A 23,858-nucleotide genomic window follows, 5' to 3' on the forward strand; every position below is an offset into this window, starting at 1 on the left:
CATGAAACCTAACTTCTCTACATCCCAGGGAGGACACATGTTATTCGGACTCTCAGTTTTGGATAAGGGGCACCCCAGGGAGCCAACTGCTAATCGCACCCCATTACTGGTTAAGGGGGCTCCATCTTCTTTCTTGATTTGAAAAGAAAAATTGGCGGGAAATTTGGTTTCAACGGTAAAGGATTTATTATCTTTAAGATAAGAATTTCTTCTTGCCTTACAAACATGAAGTTTTGAAGAAAAAGGAAGTTATCTTGTATTAAACAAGAAAGATATCCTTAGAAGATTTTATCTTGGATTTTATTCTGCGAATTAAAGAAGATATGGGTTTAGTAAAGACATATATAGAATAAAGAGAAGGAAAAATTCTTGAAGATATTTTTAATTAAAAAGAAGAAGATTTTGGAGTTATGGAAGAATATATTTGAGTGATGTGTATTTGTGTGTATAAACTGAGAGTTTGGGAGAGTTTTGGAGAAGACAGAGGCGATAATCAGAACCACCAGAAATACTTTTCTGCTGCTGCTCATCTGAAGAACGCGAAGAACAAACCCTCCAAGATAGTCGTTTTTCAACAATGGAAACGACACACAGGCGTGGGTCGAGAATCAGCGACAGTACTGTTCTATCGTTCTTTTCAGTTTGTAACACATATAACTGTTATAAACCCGGTTTTATCATTGTTTCTCCCATTTCATCATTTGTACACCACCTTTGAGCAATAAAAAATGAATTTTTAGCGTGTTTTCCTAATGATGAGCTAAACCCAATCCTTGAGGCGACGGAGGAAGCCATTCTCTCAAGAATTATGTGGTAATATTATTTTATAAATTTATGTAATATTTTTATATGATTAATTGCATTGATAAAAAATAAATTAAATGATTCTTATTAATCAAATGTGTTTTCTCTTGATGATGCATTCTTAGTTTTAGACTCTTGATGCGTTATACTAGCGACTAACATTTGATATTTTGGGAATCTGATGTTGGCAATATTTTAGAATCGAATCAATTGTTTAAATTGCACGATATAAATTAATTTATAACCACATAAGTATTGATGAATGGTGAAATCCTAGCTCCAACCTCTTCATAATTTTCACAACATATCAACATTTATTTGCTTTATTTTCTTACTTTAAAATTAAGTCTAAAATCTATTGCTTTCACAAGTCTCAACGAACCTACTACCACAAAACAACTTGAAATCACATCAATTTTTGGCGCCGCCGACGCGGATTTGTTTATAGATTTGTTTTTTAGGTTTTATTTTATTTGTTCTTTTTTTACGCATTTTGGTATTTTTGTTTGCTTTCAGATTTGGAGCTAAGCTAAAGGAAAAGAGAAAGTGCTGAAAAGAAAAGAAAAGCCCAAAAAGGAAAGAAAAGAGAAATCCAAAAGGAGTGAAGAAGAAGATTTTGTAAATAATTTTTTTTATTTTTTTAGAAACTGTAATTAAGATATTTATTTTTGGACATTTTTTTTTCTTCTTTTCTTTTGGACATTGAACATTGGACTTTATTTTTAAAACCCTACGGAAGGGTAGTTTTAAATAAACTGTTTGTAGAGAAGGACGGCGATTACGATATCGCCTCGGGCCCTCGGGTTCGTACATGACATAAGAGTCGTGGCCCGAGTCGACTTCAACGGTTCATCCCCCGTCTGGAACGGGAGGTAAGAATTCTAAACACCCGCGAATCCCCTGTCAGCGGGTTTACTGGATGATTTTGTATGCATACATGTTGAGGACCTGAAATCGGATTTAATTTTCTAGTAAAGGGCAAGGCCTGGCCAAATCAAGATAAGGACTCGGATTTCATCATCGTTTCCTTCTTGCCCGCCTTAGGAACACGTAACCTACGCGAACCTAAGTCTTAAAATTTGGACTAGAACGAGACCGATAGGGTAACGAGCTTATTAGGAAAGTCGTTCGAAAAATATTGGTTACTCTTTTGAGCATACTTTCACGTTCATGATGGTTACTGTGAGTTGAATACGCCGCCTTGTAACGCCGGTGAGGCCTTGGGTATCAAAGCTCCACTGAACTTCCCTCGTCTCTATTCAACTTACTTTGACTCGGATTGATTCCAGAGAGGTTTGCTCAGATTGTAACGAATTCCTTTTCGAAAGAATAGAAGCTAGTATAAAAACAATCTAAGTGGATCCATCATGCTTTTTGTTTGCTAGACAAAATAGGCTTGTTATGGTCGAGTCATCCTTCTTTGTGTTTGTTTAGAATTCCCTTGCAGTTAGGATGTCGAACTGGTATAGCCAACACAATAATTATCCAACTGAACAACATGGACATTACTCTTTTTATGATCATAGTGTGAATAGTAGTTGGGCACGCCCACCTTTTCAAGGTTTTGGGTCATACCATGGTGAGCCCAATTACTATCCACATGCCCACCGGTCATACGAGCAAAATTCCTATAATTCCTCTTCTCTAGATTAGGCATGTAAGATACTTGAGTCAACGCGTAAGTTACATGAGTCAACACATAAGTCAGCGGACACAAATGACTTAGTTATAGACGAAAGAACTGTAACAATGAGTGAACCTTCTTTAGAAGAGAACCTCAGGAAGTTAGCTGAGTCAACATGTAAGTTAACTGAGTCAACACGTGAGTTTGCTGAATCAACACGTAGGCTTGAGTTACAGACATAAGAAAGAATTGCTCGAATTACACTGAATTGCCAATACATTGCTTCAAAAATCTACCTTGAAAGTGAGGAAATTTTTTATTTACATAATCAAGATGACAAGGATAAAATTGGAAGCAATACTTTAGATGAGGTTCAATCATTTTCATGTTATTATGATTATGATGAGGATAGTGCTGATGAAGAATCTGAAATATTTAGGCATAGTGATCAGGAATTTGTTACTCCAACTGAGCTTTATAATGATAATATTATTTCTAGTTCAAATCAAAATAATTTTAATAATTATTCACCTATTCAAAAGGACGAGGATTTGACTAAAGATAAGACTTCCTTAGATGATGCAGTATTTCCTTTTGATTACGAAGGCTTAGAGGAGCAGGTTTATCCTGAGAATATTTTTTTCGAGTCTAGCGATTTAGAAACATTAGTCTTAGAAAAACAAAATGAAATCGTAGAGATGAGTGAGGATGTACCTGACCTAGAAGAATCAATTGACCATTTTCAGGAATCTGTTGACCTTGAAACTAGGGAAGTTGTGACTAGTCTTTATAGAGACACTGAAAACTCTAAGTTTGGGGGTGATTTTTATTCTCCATGTTATTTAACTCTTACAAAGGTCCCTCACTTGGAACTTAACATATACGCCTCAACCATTTTGCAAGATTATCTTCATACACGTTTTCCTGAACCTAATGATGTCCAGAAAGAAGTTCAGTTGTTAGAAACCCATCCTCTGGTTGATGTGGTTAACCCAGGCTATGATACCTCGATTGACTTTGTTTTCCCACAAAAAACTTTTTCTCCAATTGTGGGAACTTATGAAATTCAAATGTGTCAGATATTAAGTTTCAAGACTAAACCTAATTACTTTAGGAGATTAGGGTCGACATATTTATTTAAGGAAGACCACCACTCTCTTTGTGGTCAGTTGTGTAAGTAAAATTTGATTGACTTTAAGGATCCACAATTATTTAGGTTATTATTATGTGCTTCTAAGTTTTTATTTGATTTTTTCCAGTCTCTGGAACTTGAACATTCGGATCTAACTTTTGAGGAAATGCAACCCAGGAAAATATGTTATCTAGACCCAATTATAGAACCTGAACCTGAACCACAGCTAGATGTAGTTGTCTTAAACAGGAAACTAGATAAGGGCGTGCTTTATTTGTTAAGTTTCTTGGCATGGTGCATATTCCTTTTACTTATGATAGCTCTATTTTGTTTTGGTGATCCGCAGTTATTCCGGCTATTACTTTATGATTCTATAAGGTGACTAATCCTTTCTTAGTCTGGATTAAGACTTTAAACTTAGCACTTCTTGGGAGGTAACCCGCTCCCATGCAATACGGTAATATCTTTCCTTAACTATTTTGCTTCAAATGGTAACCGTTTCTCCTTGTTCATATGGTTTTAATTTTATCTTTAGAACATTAAGGACAATGTTAGATTTAAGTTTGGGAGTACGGGAGAAACTTTTTAGTTGCAATAAATAAACTCCAGAGCCTAGAAATTTATGTTTATTAAGGATGGCACTAACCAATCTAAGTGGATGGAAGCATCTTGGTTATAGGAGTTTAGGAACCAATCTGATTAGATGGAAAAATCTAAAGAGTCTATTCATAAAAGCACAGAGCTCAGGTGTTAGAATTTAAAAAAAAAACATGGTAGTTTCGCCATATCTCGTTGAATCCTTTTCACCTTCTGTTTTTATTTTCTTATAAGTGATTGGGTGAAATAGAGTCATTGAGATACAAAAAAAAAAGACCAGACCATCAGACCAACTAGAATAAATTCAATAAATTCGACCACTGGAGCCCTTGTATATGCCAGTTGTGTTGACCTAGAGTTAGGATTATCACCCGCTGGTTCTCTTGTATATGCCAGCTGTGTTGATATTAGTCAGACCGGTATCTCAGTCCGTTAGGATAGGTTCACCTTAGTCAACATCAAAACCATCTATGTTTTTCTCTACATCCATCTTCTTAATCTTTCCATGTAATTTGTTGACTCTGGTTATGATGTACAGAAACTATCTGAGTAGAGCTCTGTCACTTATATGAATTTTAGTATGCTTGAGTGCAAACTCGTGTATAGCAATTGGAATTTCGCATCAGGGTACTTCCTCCTATAGTCAATGAGAGTATGCCAACCAAGGATATTCTTTAGTGCCTTACAAGGTTTTGCGTAGATAACTAGGGTCCGGAGTAAAGGTTTTGTGGGTACACCTCTGGTAAACCCTCCGGAGACAACACTCCGCCGCTAGGGCTACCTAGCGGTTTAAAGAATTGCTGCACGTGCTAACTGTAGTCATTTTTATTTTCTGGATTAGATTTGCTCGAGGACTAGCAAATAATAAGTTTGGAGTATTTGATAGACACATTTTTGTGACCGAATTGTCCTCAATTTTCAGTATTGTTGGTACTCGATTTTCTACTTATTATGGTGTTTTATGTGTTTGTAGGTATTTTTGGAAAATAAACATATTTGGAAAATTCGGCTCGAAAAGTTGGTATAGGCACCAGGAGGACACATGTTATTCGGACTCTCAGTTTTGGATAAGGGGCACCCCAGGGAGCCAACTGCTAATCGCACCCCATTACTGGTTAAGGGGGCTCCATCTTCTTCCTTGATTTGAAAAGAAAAATTGGCGGGAAATTTGGTTTCAACTGTAAAGGATTTATTATCTTTAAGATAAGAATATCTTCTTGCCTTACAAATATGAAGTTTTGAAAAAAAAGGAAGTTATCTTGTATTAAACAAGAAAGATATCCTTAGAAGATTTTATCTTGGATTTTATTCTGCGAATTAAAGAAGATATGGGTTTAGTAAAGACATATATAGAATAAAGAGAAGGAAAAATTCTTGAAGATATTTTTAATTAAAAAGAAGAAGATTTTGGAGTTATGGAAGAATATATTTGAGTGATGTGTATTTGTTTGTATAAACTGAGAGTTTGGGAGAGTTTTGGAGAAGACAGAGGCGATAATAAGAACCACCAGAAATACTTTTCTGCTGCTGCTCATCTGAAGAACGCGAAGAACAGACCATCCAATACAGTCGTTTTTCAACAGTGGAAATGACACACAGGCGTGGGTCGAGAATCAGCGACAGTACTGTTCTATCGTTCTTTTCAGTTTGTAACACATATAACTGTTACAAACCCGGTTTTATCATTATTTCTCCCATTTCATCATTTGTACACCACCTTTGAAAAATAAAAAATGAATTTTGAGCGTGTTTTCCTAATGATGAGCTAAACCCAATCCTTGGGGCAACGGAGGAATCCATTCTCTCAAGAATTATGTGGTGATATTATTTTATAAATTTATGCAATATTTTTATATGATTAATTGCATTGATAAAAAATAAATTAAATGATTTTTATTAATCAAATGTGTTTTCTCTTGATGATGCATGCTTAGTTTTAGACTCTTGATGCGTTATACTTGCGACTAACATTTGATATTTTGGGAATCTGATTTTGGCAATATTTTAGAATCGAATCAATTGTTTAAATTGCATGATATAAATTAATTTAGAACCACATAAGTATTGATGAATGGTGAAATCCTAGCTCCAACCTCTCCATAATTTTCACAACATATCAACATTTATTTGCTTTATTTTCTTGCTTTAAAATTAAGTCTAAAATCTATTGCTTTCACAAGTCTCAACGAACCTACTACTATAAAACAACTTGAAATCACATCAGTATTTGAGGTGTATGTATGAAAATTGTTGTGAAGAACCACAGTTGCTGTCAGATGCAACAAAAGCCAAGGAAGACGAACAGATCGATGAACTTTGCAAGAACTTGAATAAAAAAGGAAAATTTAAGATTGAGAACCAAAAAATTGGTCCTTGCTGAACCCCATACTGCAATTTTTATATGAAACTCCACCGCTCAAAAGAAAAAAGCACGTTTGGCAGACATTTCTGGGAATGTTCAGTATGTAACTCGGTGGAATGGACCGAATAGGTCTCGTTATGTTACAGTACAATAAAGCTGAAGTTGGTGATGGAACATGTTGTTTTATGTTTTATTGTGTGTTTTAGTTTGGTCAAGAGATTCTTATGATGTTAAGTGTGGTCGTATGTGTTAGTTCGAAATAGGGAGCAACGGTAATGATTATGATGTATTGTGTTTTTTTTAATTCTTGCAATGATGTAATGAATAGGTCTCGTTATGCTACAGTACAATGAATCTGAAGTTGGTGATGTAACATGTGGTTTTATGTTTTATTGTGTGTTTTAGTTTGGTCAAGAGATGTTTATGATGTTAAGTGTGGTCGTATGTGTTAGTTCGAAATAGGGAGCAAAGGTAATGATTATGATGTATTGTGTTTTTTTTTTATTCTTGCAATGATGTAATGAACAACTTTTTAAATGACGAGTTTTATTATAGACATCTTAGTACATTAGAAATCATAATTCAAAACCTAACTCACTTTCGTAGGAATCACGGTTACACTTAGCACGTGCAACAAGCCTTTAAACCATAAGGTGTCTCAAATGGACGAGTGTTGTCTCGTGAGGGTAGAGAACAGATATATCCACAAAATCTTCTGTAAAACCTTATAAGTACCCTCCCATTCATCGGCATCAGGAACTCCATTAAGATCTCTTTTGAGATCTGTTAGAAGGTCCACCTGATACTTGGTTTTCATAAATCCATAAACTTCGTTGTAAGGAAATTCAACCCCATATTCTCGCCGGTACTCTTCTTTTTCCAGTAACTCCTACAACATTAAAATATTTACTTTAAATCCATTTTAATTGATTTAAAATCACTATAAACAAATGGTTAAAACATTTACCATTCTCGATTGGGTCATCTCTTTGGGATTAGGATCGTTATTGAACGCGTGTTTCTGTTGGAAACGAAGACTACAAAGTGCAGATTGGATTAATATATACCTATCCTTTATGTGTTTTAATGTTCTTCCCCTTTATGTTCCAAATTCCTCCTTGTAATCGTGAAAAACCCTTAGCCAAAAATTTTCTTCAGTTACGACGCCTCGTCCATGGTATTCACTGTATTTTTGGGCCACCCATATTTTCATAATTACCAAATCTTATGCGGAATCAAATTCAGTCATTATATCTTAGACGGTGTTTTTCTTTTTCTTTTTTATGATAAGATGTTCAAGGATACCACTAAATTTGGTGTGTGAAATACCTTTGGGTAACCCATCCTTTTATAGGATCCAACTTACGGATTGGTGTGGAAAAATGTTAAAACCCATCTCATACACTGTTGCTTTGAAAATTACTGTTTACACACCATAGTTACTTTTTACGGACAACCCTTCCTAATTTCGAATAACTTCTCATGTTCATAAACACCCTTTAATGTTTATGAACAACTAAATACTTTCTAGAACAGACAATCGCTCCTCATAAACAACCAAAGACTGTATCAAAAGTCATTCACTGTTAACTTACAACACTTGCACTACTTTTATACATAATTTATTTTCCGCACTGGAATACTACTAAATTACTCAAGTTAGCAGACTTCTCTTCAACAAAGGACCATTACTGTTTAAAACGCCTCTTGAATGATAATGAAAGACCAATCTTGTATAAGAAGAGATATTAGAACGACCATTGGCTATGTTATATATTTAACATAACCAAGGGCCGTTCTAATATCTCTTCTTATATGTATATATATTTTCAGAAACAGGTGTCGCAAACACAAGAAAATGACAAGATGATTTGATCACTCAAAATAATGCACGATAAATTATGACAATTCATGGTGGAAAAAGATGTAGGGAAAACAATGGTGATGAAATTATAGACAATTCTCAACAAATTGAAACTGCATTGTCACAAAATCTCATATTCCCAAAATATAAAAATTCTGACAAAGAAGTTAGTGGTGTGGTAAAACCAAGACCATGGGGTTACAAGATAATATTTATGGCAAAAGGCATTGCTAAGAGTAAAAAGTTATTCGATGTAATTTAAAAATTCTATGAATCCAGACCAACATGTTTACTATAAATACCCTATACTGTATATAAACGACCCTTATTAATTTGGAAATTCCATAAATGTTCAAAAACACCCACGACTATTTAAGAACGACCATTATTCAAATAACCCAAACTTTTTTCAAAAGTCGTTTACTGTTAACTAGCAACCCTTACTATTTACAGAAAACCGTCCGTCTTGAGAAGAGAAATTTGTTAGTCAGGGATTTCTATTCGACACTAGATACCACTCAGTCCATTTGTGATGAGGTTTATCACATACTTTATGTCCGAGTTTTTTTTTTACTCACTCTTCCTATTTAAGCCAACGAATTTGACTGAGTCCTCTTCAGTAACTAGAAAGACAAACAAATTTGTACTTTGTATAAAATTAATCATGCGCTTTAGTAGTGAAGAAGATTTGGGGGTTGTGCGGGCATGGATTTCAGTTACAAATCAAGGTGCACCGGGAGATTGTGAAAATGAACAATCTATTTTTTGGCACTGAGTTTTTCAATCCTTCGAAGATATTACCGCAAACAAAAACGGTCAAACAAAGATGTCTGTTAAAAAAAGATTCGCTTTGATCACCACCGAAATCGATACTTTTGTAACATTTTTGCTTGAAGTTAACATAGGTCATCCTGCATTGTCCTATGAAGCTCGCGTAAGTAAACATATCACCTTAATAATTACTTGGTCTAACCAAAAAAATGTCGATACTTATTTATTTAATTTTTTTGTTTCCTACAGAAAACAAGAGTTCGCATCGAATTTCGTGCAGAATCAAAGAGGCCATTTAAATATGATCAATTGTACGAGCTCTTAAAGGACGTAGTCCCGACATACAATGTAGAGTGAATAATCTATGTAATCGACTGTTAAGTAAAATATAGTGGGACTTTCTTTTTTTCGGGATCAATCAGTTTCTTTAATTTAACGCTAATGAACGTCATTGATAATTTGAAAAACGACCCCTACTATTTACAATCGCCCCTTTGATGTTTTTGAAAAATCCTTAATGTATACGAGAAGATATTATGATGGCCATTGGTTGTATTAATATAAACATTTGTACGTTAGGGTTAAGCTCGGTCACATTGATCTGGGTAGTGAACCATTAATTCTAGACTACACTTTCAACGATTATGAGGAGAGCACGAATTAGATAGAAAGAGTGTAAATTGTGTAGTAGGGTGTAACATGAGTGTAGGAATAGAAAGGTCAAACAAATATTTCTTTTCAGCGAGGAATAAGGACTCGCTTTAAAAATTTGAGCGATGACCCAAGCTTCGCTTTTAAGCGAAGTCCACATCCATGCTGAATTTTACAAAAACGAGGTCATTTTCCTCGCTTTTTCATTTTTCTGGCGATGATCCAATCCTCGTCTACTTGAAATCCCCGCTACGTTTACCTGTTTTCGAGCAGAGAGAAAGGAGATGAATGATTTTAAAGCCTTTAGCCACTGCGAGATGTCGCTTCTATTACCAAGTTTTCATCCACTACACTCAGCCTTAGGCTCCCTTTAGAACTCGATCCCAAATTGAAGGTTGTGTTATCTTTCGTTAACGATAAAGATTAAAGAGTAGTCTGTTTCTTGATAGCTGATGCTCCTATTATCAAATACAAATTTTTGAACACTTATGGAGAACCGAACGTAAGTTTAGTTTCAAGTTACTGTGACCTGGCGGTCAAAGTTAATTGTTGCCATTGGCATCATCGAAAGAGTGTATGAGGACAAAAAGAATTCTTGGTTAGGTCAACAAGATGAACACATCACAAATCACATTAATCTTAACATTTTCCAAACAACAAAAAAAGCACACCTAACAACCACCAATCAAAACTCATTTTCTTTATTCTTTTTTCGTACTTGCACGGTATTAACCGTTTTTCAAAAGGTTTTTATCGAGTTTCCGAATCCGACACTCTAATTTAACAAAAAATTGGGCGGCAGCAAGGTAAAACACTGGGTGGAGATATAAAAACTTACCCTAATTAGTACAACCGATAGGTGTTAGTTATACCTGGAATCCTCCGTCTTTGCTGGAAGTAGAAAAAGGAAATCCAACTCCAACTGCATTTTCCTCTGTACATTCAATTTCTTTCTTCTACCTCCATTTTCTGTTACTAAAATTTAACCTGAAACCATTCATAATGGCTATCTCAGTACCCACCTCTGTTTCTAAAGAATCATTTCTTTTCAATTCAAAAAATTCATTGAAGAACAATACCCAAGTAAGTTTATTTTATCAAATTCTAACCAATTTCGTTTCCGAAAATGTGGGATTTTTTTCTTCTTACGAGCTTATGATTTTTTTTTTATATAGGTGGTTCAGATCTACGGGTCTCAGCTGAAACCGGTGAAATTTGAAGATTCTCATTTCAAACATTTGGGTTTAATCAAGTACGTCTCTGTTTTTTTTTAAGATTGAATGAAATCCCTAGAGTTTCTAGATTTGTAAATTCTAATTTGTTTGGATATTCATTTTTATAGGAAGTTTAAGATATTCAAAGCCCATCTTCAAGTCTGACCCATAAAAGATAAGAGTCCCTTTAATTAACTAATTTTTACTGTTAGATCAATCCATTTGTAATTGAGATTTTAAATACAGTTTCATTTGTTTCGATCTCATGGGAACTTGATTTTTAGGAGAAACCTGAGATTAGAAGCATCAAGGGACTCGGTTGCGTCGACTCGAGTAGCGCCAGTTAAAGAAATGGAGAAGAAACCAAATGATCAAACTTTAGATCTCTTTAATGACATGAGAGAAAAGTTTTTAAGCTTCAAAAGGTTCAAATACTTGTAAGTAACAACTAGACTTAACTTAGTTATTTGACAACGCAACAATTACTTTGTGCACAAAGTTTAATTCGCGTATTTTGAACAGGGAAAAGTCTGATCATTATCAGAAACTTGCTAATGGACAGGCACCAAAGGTGAGGCAGATCACTGCTTAATGTTTTTTTCCCCTGGAAAATCTAGTCTTTGAGTGTTTACTTTACTGTTCCTTGGGATATTGTTGTTAATGCTAACTAGTTCAAGAACAGTTTATGGTGATTGCTTGTGCAGACTCAAGAGTATGTCCTACTAGCATCTTAGGTTTTGAACCTGGAGAAGCCTTTGTTGTGCGAAATGTGGCTAATTTAGTTCCTCCATTTGAGGTATTATATGCTTCATCTCTTCTGCATATAAGTTGTAGTTTGTTTGGAAACACCGTTGCACAGATAGATAGATAGATACCTTTGAACATGACTCTTTTTCTTGAACTCATGTTTGTCTTGCTCTTTTGTGTAGAACGGACCCACAGAAACTAATGCTGCTCTTGAGTTTGCGGTCAATGCTCTCAAAGTAAGTCTGCCAGTACATTCTCTTGAGCCAGTTTGTTGTAGAATAAGGATTAATGTCAGCAATCTTTTATACAGGTTGAAAATTTATTTGTCGTTGGTCATAGTTGTTGTGGAGGCATTCGGGCACTTATGAGTATGCAAGATGGTGCACATTCAAGGTAATTACCTTTTAAAAGTTTTTATTGTGGTTTTAGTTTTCCATTCTTTCTCTATCATGGTTTAAAAAGGCGTTTGTGGGGCGTGTTTTTGGGCGCTTTTTTGCGCTTCAGGTCCTAGGCGCTCTGGAAGCGCCGCTTTACGAATTGGTTTATATTAAAAAGTGAAAAGTCGGCCTTTGAAGCCCAATAGGAACTGTTTTACGTTTTCAAACTAAATACTAATAAACCTAATTTATAGGGCATGATGATCATGATGACGATGAATATCTACATGATGATATGAATGATGCAGAAATCCGTGGCTAGTATTTTAAATATCTCTTGGGTAGTATATGCAATATCAGTATGCCATATGCTTAGTTAGTCTAATTGTTCCTTTCATTATGTCTGAATTTCGTAATTTTCTTTTATTAGGTTGATAACTTCTTATTTATATATATATTATTATATATTTCAAAAAGCTCGCTTTCGCTTTACGCTTTGGTATGAGAGCGCTTCGCCCCACGCTTTCGCTTTTTAAAACCTTGGTCTTTATTGTGGTTTTAGTTTTCCATTCTTTCTCTATGTCTCTCTCTCATATTAGACATTCATCAATGTTTCAGCGTCTTTATCAAAGATTGGGTTATTAATGGGAAACAAGCAAGAACAAGTACAAATGCTGTTGCGGCAAACCTCAGCTTTGAGCAACAATGCAGGCACTGTGAAAAGGTATTCTCTCCTTTGCAGGACCATTAGGGATTGATCCACATTAAATTATGTAAACATTAAGTCTAGTAACATGCTTTTTGTAACCTTCTTTAACAACATTAGAAAGATATGAAATTCAGTTTCCCGAGGATTTTGATTAACAGGTATATGGGTATTTAAATTGCAGGAATCTGTTAATCACTCATTAATGAACTTGCTAAGCTACCCATGGGTAGAAGAGAGAGTACGGAATGGGTTGTTGTCTATTCATGGTGGCTACTATGACTTCGTCAACTGTACATTCGAAAAGTGGACTCTTGACTACAAGGGAAATAGTGCAGAAGAAGATGGCAAATATGCAATCAAAGATCGAGTTTTTTGGTCTTAAGCTATTCGCCCCTTCAGTGTTCCCCCTTATGATCGGGACTATTAGGAAAACAAGTGTTTAAGACCATCAAGTGTAATAAGTCCGGCATCCGTTTGTTCCTTATCAGTGTTAGCGAGCAGGGGATCTACCGAGGTCGCATCTTCCAGTTATCTTCTGATATGTAATGTAATTTTATAGGTCGCATCCTCCAGTTATTTTGTGATATGTAATGTAATTTTATAGGTCGCATCCTCCTGTCATCTTGTGATATGTAATGTAATGTAACCTTGTTATTGTGTTGTTGTGCATTAATTAAATTGTTATTGTGTAATTTTGATAATTCAAGTGATATTATCAATAAAATGTGATTTTTCTCACTTGTTTTCTGATTACACTATGGTTATTCTGTTTTTGATGGTTAATACAAAAAGACTAGTAGTTGGTACACACGACAAGGAATTGACCTCATCTGTGCACGCAATGCACACACTGTAACGTGGGAGCTCGAAATCCACCGGATAAATGATCTCTTTCGAATTTACTGTGAGACTGAGTTGAGTAGCAGGTCCCATTACCAGGTGTTGGAACTGTAACAATGAAATACAAAAAAATGATGTGAATGTTAAACTTCTGGAAATGAAATAGAACACCTAAATATTTAACAACATTTTGAGGATAAAGTCACTTGATCATCAAGCTGTTCTTAACATGATAGTTCATCGGTACGTCTCAAAAATGAGTGATGCAAATATCCTATAGTGAAGTCCTATCCATGATAAAACTGCACCTTCGAAGTACTATAAGCACTACAGAACTTGCTCACTTAACAACAAAGCTCTGGAGCATAAAAACCACACATAGGGAGAAAAATGAAAAGAAGGAGGATGGAGCTAGGGATAGCAACTTTTTTTTGATACCCTAGATTAGTGGTCCCTAAACTACATCCAAACTCCTTAAATTGGAGTGGATTTCAGCAATTACAGGGTTCGAACCCCTACATCCGCAGTGGAGGGAGCATGCCAACCACCAGAACACTTGGTGATTGGCAGTTAGGGATAGCAACTTGCTATGGTACATAAATTACTTTTCGTAACTCCCCCATTAAACATAAACCGTTTAAGAAATTAAAATCATGTTTTAATTTTAATAAAATAGTTTAATGAACTTAAAATTTTGTTTTAAGTATTCCGTTTAGGAATTAGAAACTTGTTTAAATAATCCCTTTAGAAATTAAATACTGATTTTAACCCGTTTAGGAATTAAAACTTGTTCTAATTTTAATCTTGGTTGACTCATGCATGTGTGTACATGCACTAGGTATGTCAAGTGTCTCATTCCCACCCATATTTGCATTTCATTCGCTCATAGAAAATGAGTTAGCATCCTTAGATCTTTAGGTCATTAGATCAATTCTAACCAAGACCAAAAAACTAAAACATATTAAGAAAGACTCATTTTTCTCCAACAATCCCCCACATGAATGAAATATCGATAAAAAAAAGGAAATCAGAAAGCGAGAAATACCACTATAGGCAAGAGGTGTCCATGAGGTCTTGAACCTTTGCGTAGTGAGAATTTTCCGAAACTACTTGATGGGCAGTGAACGTGATGTCTTGAACTGCCATCGTTTGGTGTAATTCGCGATAATAGCCACGCGTGATATCTCTCTAGGTGCTGTCAAGTTCGTGTCGTTGTGTCCATTTTGGATTTCAACTTGAAGTTTATACGTCTTAAGGCTTCTGAGGCATCATTCTTACCCCTAAGCGAGTGTACAAGATAGTACCTCGTACAATCATTTACGAAGTTATATACCACTTTTTACCACCTTTGTTTGGGTTAATTTCATGTCAACTAGGTCTAACTGAATGAATTTTAAGGGCTTAGAATTACTCTGAATAATTTTGCTAAAAGGTTTTCTAGTATATTTTGGGTACGCATCCTATCTAGCCAGTTTATGCATTGACTTATAATTTTACAGTTCTAAGTCTCCCATGCGACACATTCAATGACACACAAAAGAAAGCACAAGAATCAAATATTTTCACTTTATCGGATTTTCCATCTTGTATAGACCCTAAGTCTTATAACTCTTGCCTAAAATCACTTCTCTTAGTTACAACAAGTTTTCCAGATCTAATTACTATCTTAATTAAATCTTTTACTATCTATAACAGGAAAAGATACAAGATTCTTGCATAGGTCCGGAACATGAAGAATTTCATTCAACGTAAGAGTCTTTACAGATATGAGCTTCTGCTCGACATTTCCCTTTCATGCAACCTCTATTATAGACGATTTACCCATATAGAGTTCCTCAATATCCCGTATCCTCTGATAGGAGGTGAACATGTCTGTGAATCTATAGACATGCTTGGTGGCTCCAGAGTGCACCCACTGGTCTCTCACATTGGTTATTAAAATAACTTCTGGCACCATCGCAAAAAACTCGTCCTAGTTTGTTTCAACTAAATTAGCATCAACTTTAAGGTTTCTATGTTCTCTGCAATTTACTACCAAATGGCCAGGAATTTGATAAACATAACAATCACTCTTAATTAAAATATTGATGGATTCAGGTTTACGAAACATACCTTTCTTGTGAGGATCACACTTAGAGTTTCATTTGATATTTTCACCTTTGTCAGCTTTCGAAGATTTGTGTTCAGCCGCATGCGCCTTGTTATCCACGCCCCTTTGCAGATAACACATCTTTTGTCCTCAGTGCAACCATACTGACCTCACTCATTTCATGTCACAATCTTCGTTTGTACGCTGACTAGGAAGACGGTAATTTCTCAATCACCTAAACACTTGAAACTCTGACCAACAACCCACAAATCATAAGTAGTAAAGTTCTCCTTTCATTGCAGTCATACAGTGCATCCTCCGAACAATTTAATATATGATTTATAGTCATATAATTCTGCCTAACCCAATCATCCAAAAAAATTTCACGTCCACCAATATTTGAACCTTCATCAAATTGTTTCAGTACAAATTCATCTAGCTTATGTTAACCCAGAACATATCTTAAATTCCTTCCCAATTTTTACTAGTCTTTCAACATCTCTTTCCATTGTTACAGAAGTATATCATGTTAAGATTGTTGGAATTGCAACAATGAAATAGTGAAAAATGATGTGAAAATGAAATAAAACACTCAAATATTTAACAACACACTGAGGACAGAGTCACTTGATCATCAAGCTGTCCTTAACATGATAGTTCACCGGTACGCCTCAAAAATGAGTGATACTAATATCTATGGTGACGTCGTATCCAGAATAAAACTGCCCGTTGCAAGTACTATAAGCACTACAATACTATCCCACTTATGAACTCAACAACAAAGCTCAGGAATATAAAAACCACACAGAGGGAGAAAAACAAAAAGAATAAGGATAGAGCTAGGGATAATAGATTTCTCTAGTACATTTTGAAATGAAGAAATCCTTTTTGTTTTATAGGCAGTGAAAATGGATTTGACATAAATTACTTTTGGTAATTCTCCCATTAAACATAAACTGTTTAAGAAATTAAAATCATATTTTAATTTTAATAAAATAGTTTAATGAACTTAAAATTTTGTTTTAAGTATTCCGTTTAGGAATTAGAAGCTTGTTTAAATAATCCCTTTAGCAATTAAAAACTTTTTTGATTTTAATCCGTTTAGGAAAAAAACTTGTTCTAATTTTAAACTTGGTTGACTCATGCATGTGCATACATGCACTAGACATTGCAAGTGTCTCATGCCCATCCGTATTTACATTTCATTCACTCATAAAAAATGAATAAGCATCTTTAAACCTTTACGTCATTATATCAATTCTAACCAAGACCAAAAAACTAAAACATGTTGAAAAGACTCATTTTCTCCAACACCGGGTAAGAGTGTGTGCAATCGACGATTGGATTAGCCAGCTGATCATTTTCGGAGCTGATTATCAAAGACTTGGCATGGTTTTTAACACGGCAATATGGCAAAAAAAAAATACATGAAAATCATCCTTGTAGAGCTGTCTGCCTGGATTCACAATAACACAATTGCAGGATTTTTACATTTTATTTATGTAAGCAGACGCCTAGATTAACCGTGATTCAATTACTTTTTGGGGATAATTTGATGAGCATATCAATGGTTTATGAAGGTTGTAAAGTGTCAAATAGATTTCTAGACCCTTAGGAGGTAATATCTTTATTGTGGAATCTTTTTCAATGCTAAGGTTCTTATGTCGTACAAGTGTGCGATACAAGCGCGCACTTCGTGCGTCCATGGTATCATAGGGGTATTTTTGTAATGTCAGGTTTGGAACAGATATTTGTATTGCTAATTGTTTATTGTGGTTTTTAGTTTAGGGTTAAAATCGTAAAACCTTGCATCTGATATGACGTCACTCCATAAGGAAGCGGTGCCATGAGTGTCAACCTCTTCACTGGCATATTTATTGAGCCGTTAAATATATTTACATGAAATTTATCCAGACTGGCGCATGTAGCAACAATCGCAGATGCTCTGTAAATTTCGGCGCCCTTCTTATATTACTTATTAATATAAGACTCACTGAGTACCTTTCCTGTGCTATGTTCCCCGACAGAACCCTTAATATCGGTATGGCATGACGGATTTGCGTTCACTCGCAGCAGAGTAGCACGGATCTCCAAGTACCAAAGTTAAGGCCCTTGCACAAAATACTCAGTCAGAAAGCGCACTGCACTCTGTAAATAGAGAACTTTGTGTCCATATGTAGAATTCAATCAATTATCCTGACTAATTTGCAAAAGTTAGGGTTCTGCGCCTTGCGCAGTATATAAGACCTTGCTTGTCGAAATTAATCCTAGGAAAACTAGGTAATTAATCCGCCATGGATTATCAGATGAAAATCTTTCCCATAATCAGAAAACAAGGAGCCGCGGGATAGGAGCAACAACAAAGAGAGGCGTGGCCATGCCTTAGGATAACCGACGCCATTTTCCATTGGCCACGCCCCATCCTAAACCGTCCCTATTTCCCTCGATCAATCAGGTCGCCTTAAACTCTCCACATGCACATAAGTTGTGGCTGGGACCATACTTGTCGGCCCTATTTCCCATCGACCAATCAGGTCGCACTAAAACTGCCACGAGCACCAAAAGGCTGGCCACGACCATGCTTGGCCGGACCCCTGCTTTCATTGACCAATCAGGTTGCTCTAAACCTGCCGCAGCTTTAAAAAGGGTGGAAATTTTTTCAAAAGGTTACCCTACCAAAGTTGGCTTCCCAAAACCATTCAAACATGCCAAAAACAAACATGCCAGGCGCACATGCCAAACGACATGCCAAACATGACAAACACGCATGCCATGCGCACATGCCAAACGACATGTTAAACATGCCAATCACACACGCCAAACATGCATGCCAAGTGCACATGCCAAACGTGCCACCTACTGCATACTACATGCCATATATGCTAATTAGGGTTTCGACATGCCAAACCCTAATTTAGGCAAAGTTTCCGCGCCAACTGAGCCAAACAATGTTCCACAGAACATGGGGATCAATGTGGCCATTAAAACTGATGTTGCCACACCACGTTTGAATCTAACACCAATGTTCCAAAAATCCAGCGGCCATGGCTACGCCAGGCGCCACTTGCACCATCGTGCCACTGGCATGCACAAACTATGTCAGCCATGCCGCGACGCCACTAGCATGCACTAAAGGGGCCACTGTGCCATTGTCAGGCGCCAAAGGAAGGTAGCCACAATCAAAGGCTACCCTTCCCCATGAGATGCAATCTCAGCCATCCAAGTTTGCCACCAAACTTGTGGCAACTTTTAGGCGACCAGCCACCTAAATCCTCTGGACATGGCTACTCCAAGAGCCACTTACACCATCATGCCGCTGGCATGCACAAACTATGTCAGCCATACCGCAATGCCACTGGCATGCACTAAAGGCGCCACTGTGTCATCATCAGGCGCCAACAGAGGGAATCCATAATCAATGGCTACCCTTCCACATGAGATGAAATCTCATCCATCCAAGTTCGCCACCGAATTGATAGACTTGGGGAAAGTTTGAGGCGGCCAGCCAAGACGAGTACAATAGCATCACATGCTATTTTCTTGCGGCAAGCCTATCAATCTTAATTTTCCACACGTAGCAAAGTGCTACATGTTTTCCACGAAAACACTCGAGACATCAAACATGTCACAAACTGGGGGATACTCATCAGGGTATTGGTCTGGCGGTTTACAACGTGCGGCGTGCAATACTCCCGTTACAAGAAAGTGTCATAAAGCAAGGCGGTTAGTAATGGTGTAAACGGATCCTTCATTATGGAAACATAAGTTCCTGGCGTTTCACGTTACTCCACTCTTCCACCACTCAACTGTTTCCACTACCTACGAGACCAGGGTACGTTTCGTTGCGACTTGTATAAATAGGTCTCACTTATTTCTACCAAACAACAAGTTTTGGTCGGAGAACAACACAATATCCAGAAATCACCTGATAGCTTTTCATTCTGCTAGCCAGTTCTACTTTCTGATACAAGTCGTAAACAACCATACCTTCAGAATCAACAATTCTGGTCTTAATACTTTCTTCGCTTCCCTCCCTAAGACCAACCCTTCTCATTTACTTTGTGACCGAAGCAAGCCTAGAACGACCATTTCTTGGTTTAGGCCAGGATTGTACAGATTGATCTCTCGAATCAAAAGTAATCCCATGGAGTGCATTGTTTATGGTCTAGACTCATTTCTCATCCACACACCCAAAATTACCAAAACCGGCAGAAATAGTTTTCACCCACAAACAATTGGCGACCACAGTGGGAGGTTAATCTCTCGGTTGCAATATTAATTTCTAATTTCCAATTTCATTTTTCAATCCCAATCTCAAGATGGTAGAACTCAGGTCCGGATCAGCAACAAACTCTGAAAACACTAGCGTTGAAATCATACTATGTATAAACGTTCCTTCCAGTGGCATTAATACGCCACCTATCAACACCAGCGGCGAGGAAAATGTTCCTTCAGGTGTTACACCTCCGATCACCAGAGCCAGAGCCGCTGCCGCCACCCCCAACGTCTCTTCAAGTGCGACACCTCCAACTGTCACCAGAGCCGTTGCTACTCCACCATCAGAAAGAGGGACTGGAGGAGCCAGAGGAAACCAACCTTCCCTTTACCATTATAGATTTAATGGAGAGACAAGAAGCTCTTGAAAAAACTCATACGGGTATGGCCACAGCTCAAAAGAAGCCTTTTCAACATTTCTCTCCAGGAGCTGCTCCGCTTCAACGTTTCGACCCATGTAGAAGCCGCTCCGCTTCAACGTTCTCCTCAGAATTCGTCACTCCTCCCTGCCAAAAATCTTTTCGTGGCCACCACACTCCTCCTTGTCAAGGGTCGTGATCACAGCCAGCCCAGGTTCGCAGTTGTGGCCACTTTTTGGTCCATCTCGCCAAACCTCGTGGTCATGGACAGTTTACTCGCTTACGCATCCCGCCAATCTCTTTGCTTCCATGGACGCCCATGAAATTCCCGCCAACCTATTTTGGTTCCCACAACGATGTAGTCTCTTCTGACCACAGCTTCTGCCAAGAACTGTTGTTGCTCGTTTGTCGATACTAGCTAGAACTTTACCATGGAAACAACCACTACGAAGTTTCACGTGGAACAAATAATAGAGTAACCAGTACGAATACAAGATGATGTCTTTATCATGGTCAACTCACCGACCATACAAGATGGAAACATGTAAACCACACTTGGGGACTGAGGCTCTACACGGGATCCCTTCACTGTCAAAGCTCAGAAGATGCTGTCAACCAAAAGTCATAGCCGCGACAAGGACATCCACCCTTCAAAGGTGTAGCGTAAGAATATCATCACCTCTATGTCTAGAAGGTGCCTGCAACACTTTACGAGGCTGCGGCGGATCCCAAGCCTACTCAGAGAAAACAACTTCAATAACCAAAGAGAAGTGCGACTGGGGACTGCTCTTCACGGCCCATCCCCGACAAAAATCAAGCATTCATGAGATAATTTCAGAGATGCGGCTGAATCATTTTTCTTGAAGAGATAGAGGGAGCCACGATTAACGACATAACTCTCTCACTTCTACGTCTTCGTTATCCAGAATGTTTCGTCCATGCGATATTCCAAGCATCCTAACATCACATCTAAGAGAGCATGATAAGATTGTATCAAATCCCATATGCGTGGATTCAAGGAGATGCAATTAGAGTAGTCTACACCTGGGGACTGAAACCTCCTTCATGTTTAGAAGCTTAAATGCAGTCACCACCTTACCAGTGAATGTTGCAGAAGAAAATCTTCCATGAGAAAATAGGCTCAAGATAATTACACATAGGGACTACCAGAATGGGATGCCTTCACTGCCCTCAACCAGGTTATTTCTGATTTCAACATCATCACTGTTGAAGTTTTACGAGCCGCAAGCATTTCTCAACATGAAGCTGTACACGTGCATCAAAGACCCAAAAATCATGCCACAAAGATACATTCACATATCCGGCCACGCCATCGTATCTAACAGAAGTATAACTAGGGACTGCTCACCGCACTCCATGCAATAGTCCAAGATTCAGAAGACGGTTCAAAGGATGTCGTTTGGAACAAAGTCTTTGAAGATTTGATAGCAGCACATCGGCAACGGAACGTCTCTCAACTCATCTCTTCCACCTAATGGCTCCGGAAGATTTCGACCATACAAGCATCTGCAATATATCATCATTGCAATCAGAAAGTCTAGGTATTAAATAACCTAAAGTCAAGGATGAACCAACAATGCAACCATAATCTCCAAGATTAGCCCTGCCATTATTTCATCCATCCATCCCAAAAGTGCAATGGAGTTTGGTAAATTTTGAAATCCACTGGAGAGGTCAGATACTCATTCTTCTGGAGTCAGAATCTTGTTACACATTCTGGAGAAGATCGATGGTACTGTTGGGTGGATACATGCGAAAGCACCTACCTTGAGTTCTCCTGGCTCGCCTTGCTGCTGATTATTGGAGATTGTTTTGTTACCATTAATGCTCGTTCTACCACCGCTAATAAATGACGAAGAGTATCTAGATACTGCAGATAAAAGCACGGAGTCGTACGAACAACAAAAAACAGAAGAGGGCATACGAACGCAGTTTCTAGAGTTTGAACAGAATAAGGATTCCTTATTGATACATGAACGGGAATAGATGACTGGGTGCACCACACTCATGCTCCATAGCCGAACAAGTAGTGTGCCAATATCTCCGCTCCATGACCGAAACAGCAGCGCGCCAGCACGAGGAACACCAGTCTCTCAACCTGCAACTCTCCATGGCTCCAGCACTCCGTGATCAAGCCAACTCTCCATGACTTCATCACTCCGCGGTCAAGCCAACTCTCCATGACTCCATCACTCCGCGGTCAAGTCAACTCTCCATGACTCCAGCACTCCGCGGTCAAGTCAACTCTCCATGGCTCCAGCACTCCGTGGTCAAGCCAACTCTCCATGGCTCCAGCACTCCGCGGTCAAGCCAACTCTCCATGGCTCCAGCACACTGTGTTCAAGCCAACTCTTCATGGATCCAACACTCCGTAGTCAAGCCAACTCCCCATGACTCCAGTACTCTGTGGTTAAGTTAGCGCCGATGCTCCAACATTCCATGATCCAGCCAGCAATCCTTCCAAGTGCCATTTTCACCATTCCACGGACTGAAGCCAGTTTCCACCACTCCACAGACTGAAGCCAGTTTCCACCATTCCGCCGGCTGAAGCCAGTTTCCACCATTCCGCGGGCTGAAGCCAGTTTCCACCATTCCGCGGATTGAAGCCAGTTTCCAGTTTCCACCATTCCGTGGACTGAGGCCAGTTTCCACCATTCCGCGGACTGAGGCCAGTTTCCACCATTCCGCGGACTGAGGCCAGTTTCCACCATTCCGTGGACTGAGGCCAGTTTCCACCATTTCGCGGACTGAGGCCAGTTTCCACCATTCCGCGGACTGAGGCCAGTTTCCACCATTCCGCGGACTGAGGCCAGTTTCCACCATTCCACGGACTAAGGCCAGTTTCCACCATTCCATGGACTGAAGACAAGCGCCATATCCGCATGTTCCGTGACCTAAACAACCATCTCCCGTTCCGCTGGCCAAGTTGCAGCGCCATCTTCTCCGCTCCACAGCCATCCAAAGTAGCACCACCATCACCGTTTGGTAGCCATAGCAGCGCCATCTCCTCGCTCGCCAGGCAAGCAGCGCCATCATCATCATTCCGTAGATAAATTTGCAGTCCCAGTATTAGCATTTCGTAGCCGAACCTGTAGCGCCAGCATTAGCACTCCGTGGCCAAAGCGGCAGTGTCAGCACCAACACCCTATGGCCGAGCCAAAGTTATGCAAAGCCACCAATTGAAGGATCGCAGATTCTTCATGCCTTCTGACAAAGGTTAGCCAAATTCTCCTGACAATCTCTTTATGACTTGTCGTTTTGATTTTATCCTTTCCTGTCACCATCTCATGCTTACCCCGCAACAATGCCACTATCACGGGCTAAGCAAGGTACTTAATGTTGATGGTGGTTTTTAGTTTAGGGTTAAAATCGTAAAACCTTGCATCTGATGTGATTCACTCTGTAAGGAAGCAGAGCCATGA

At 38.2% G+C, this 23,858-nt stretch overlaps 1 protein-coding gene across 1 annotated transcript; it reads left to right on the plus strand.

The window, feature by feature from the left end:
- The first annotated feature begins 10,652 nt into the window (after positions 1-10,652).
- Positions 10,653-13,509, plus strand: LOC113289467 (beta carbonic anhydrase 5, chloroplastic-like). Its single transcript, XM_026538721.1, has 9 exons — positions 10,653-10,888; positions 10,981-11,057; positions 11,304-11,456; positions 11,542-11,590; positions 11,702-11,815; positions 11,949-12,002; positions 12,077-12,159; positions 12,762-12,867; positions 13,034-13,509. The coding sequence occupies exons 1-9, from the start codon at positions 10,808-10,810 to the stop codon at positions 13,232-13,234; spliced, it is 918 nt and encodes a 305-aa protein (XP_026394506.1). The 5' UTR covers positions 10,653-10,807; the 3' UTR covers positions 13,235-13,509.
- Positions 13,510-23,858: the final 10,349 nt, after the last annotated feature.

Source organism: Papaver somniferum, chromosome 6 (genome assembly GCF_003573695.1).
Source record: "Papaver somniferum cultivar HN1 chromosome 6, ASM357369v1, whole genome shotgun sequence".
NCBI lineage: Eukaryota > Viridiplantae > Streptophyta > Magnoliopsida > Ranunculales > Papaveraceae > Papaver > Papaver somniferum.

Bases quoted from the DNA above. Each gene is read 5' to 3' on its own strand.
- LOC113289467 (XM_026538721.1), top strand. From the start codon at position 10,808: ATGGCTATCTCAGTACCCACCTCTGTTTCTAAAGAATCATTTCTTTTC. The intron at 11,816-11,948 runs GTATTATATGCT...TCTTTTGTGTAG, and splicing joins ATTTAGTTCCTCCATTTGAG to AACGGACCCACAGAAACTAA. The intron at 12,160-12,761 runs GTAATTACCTTT...TCAATGTTTCAG, and splicing joins CAAGATGGTGCACATTCAAG to CGTCTTTATCAAAGATTGGG.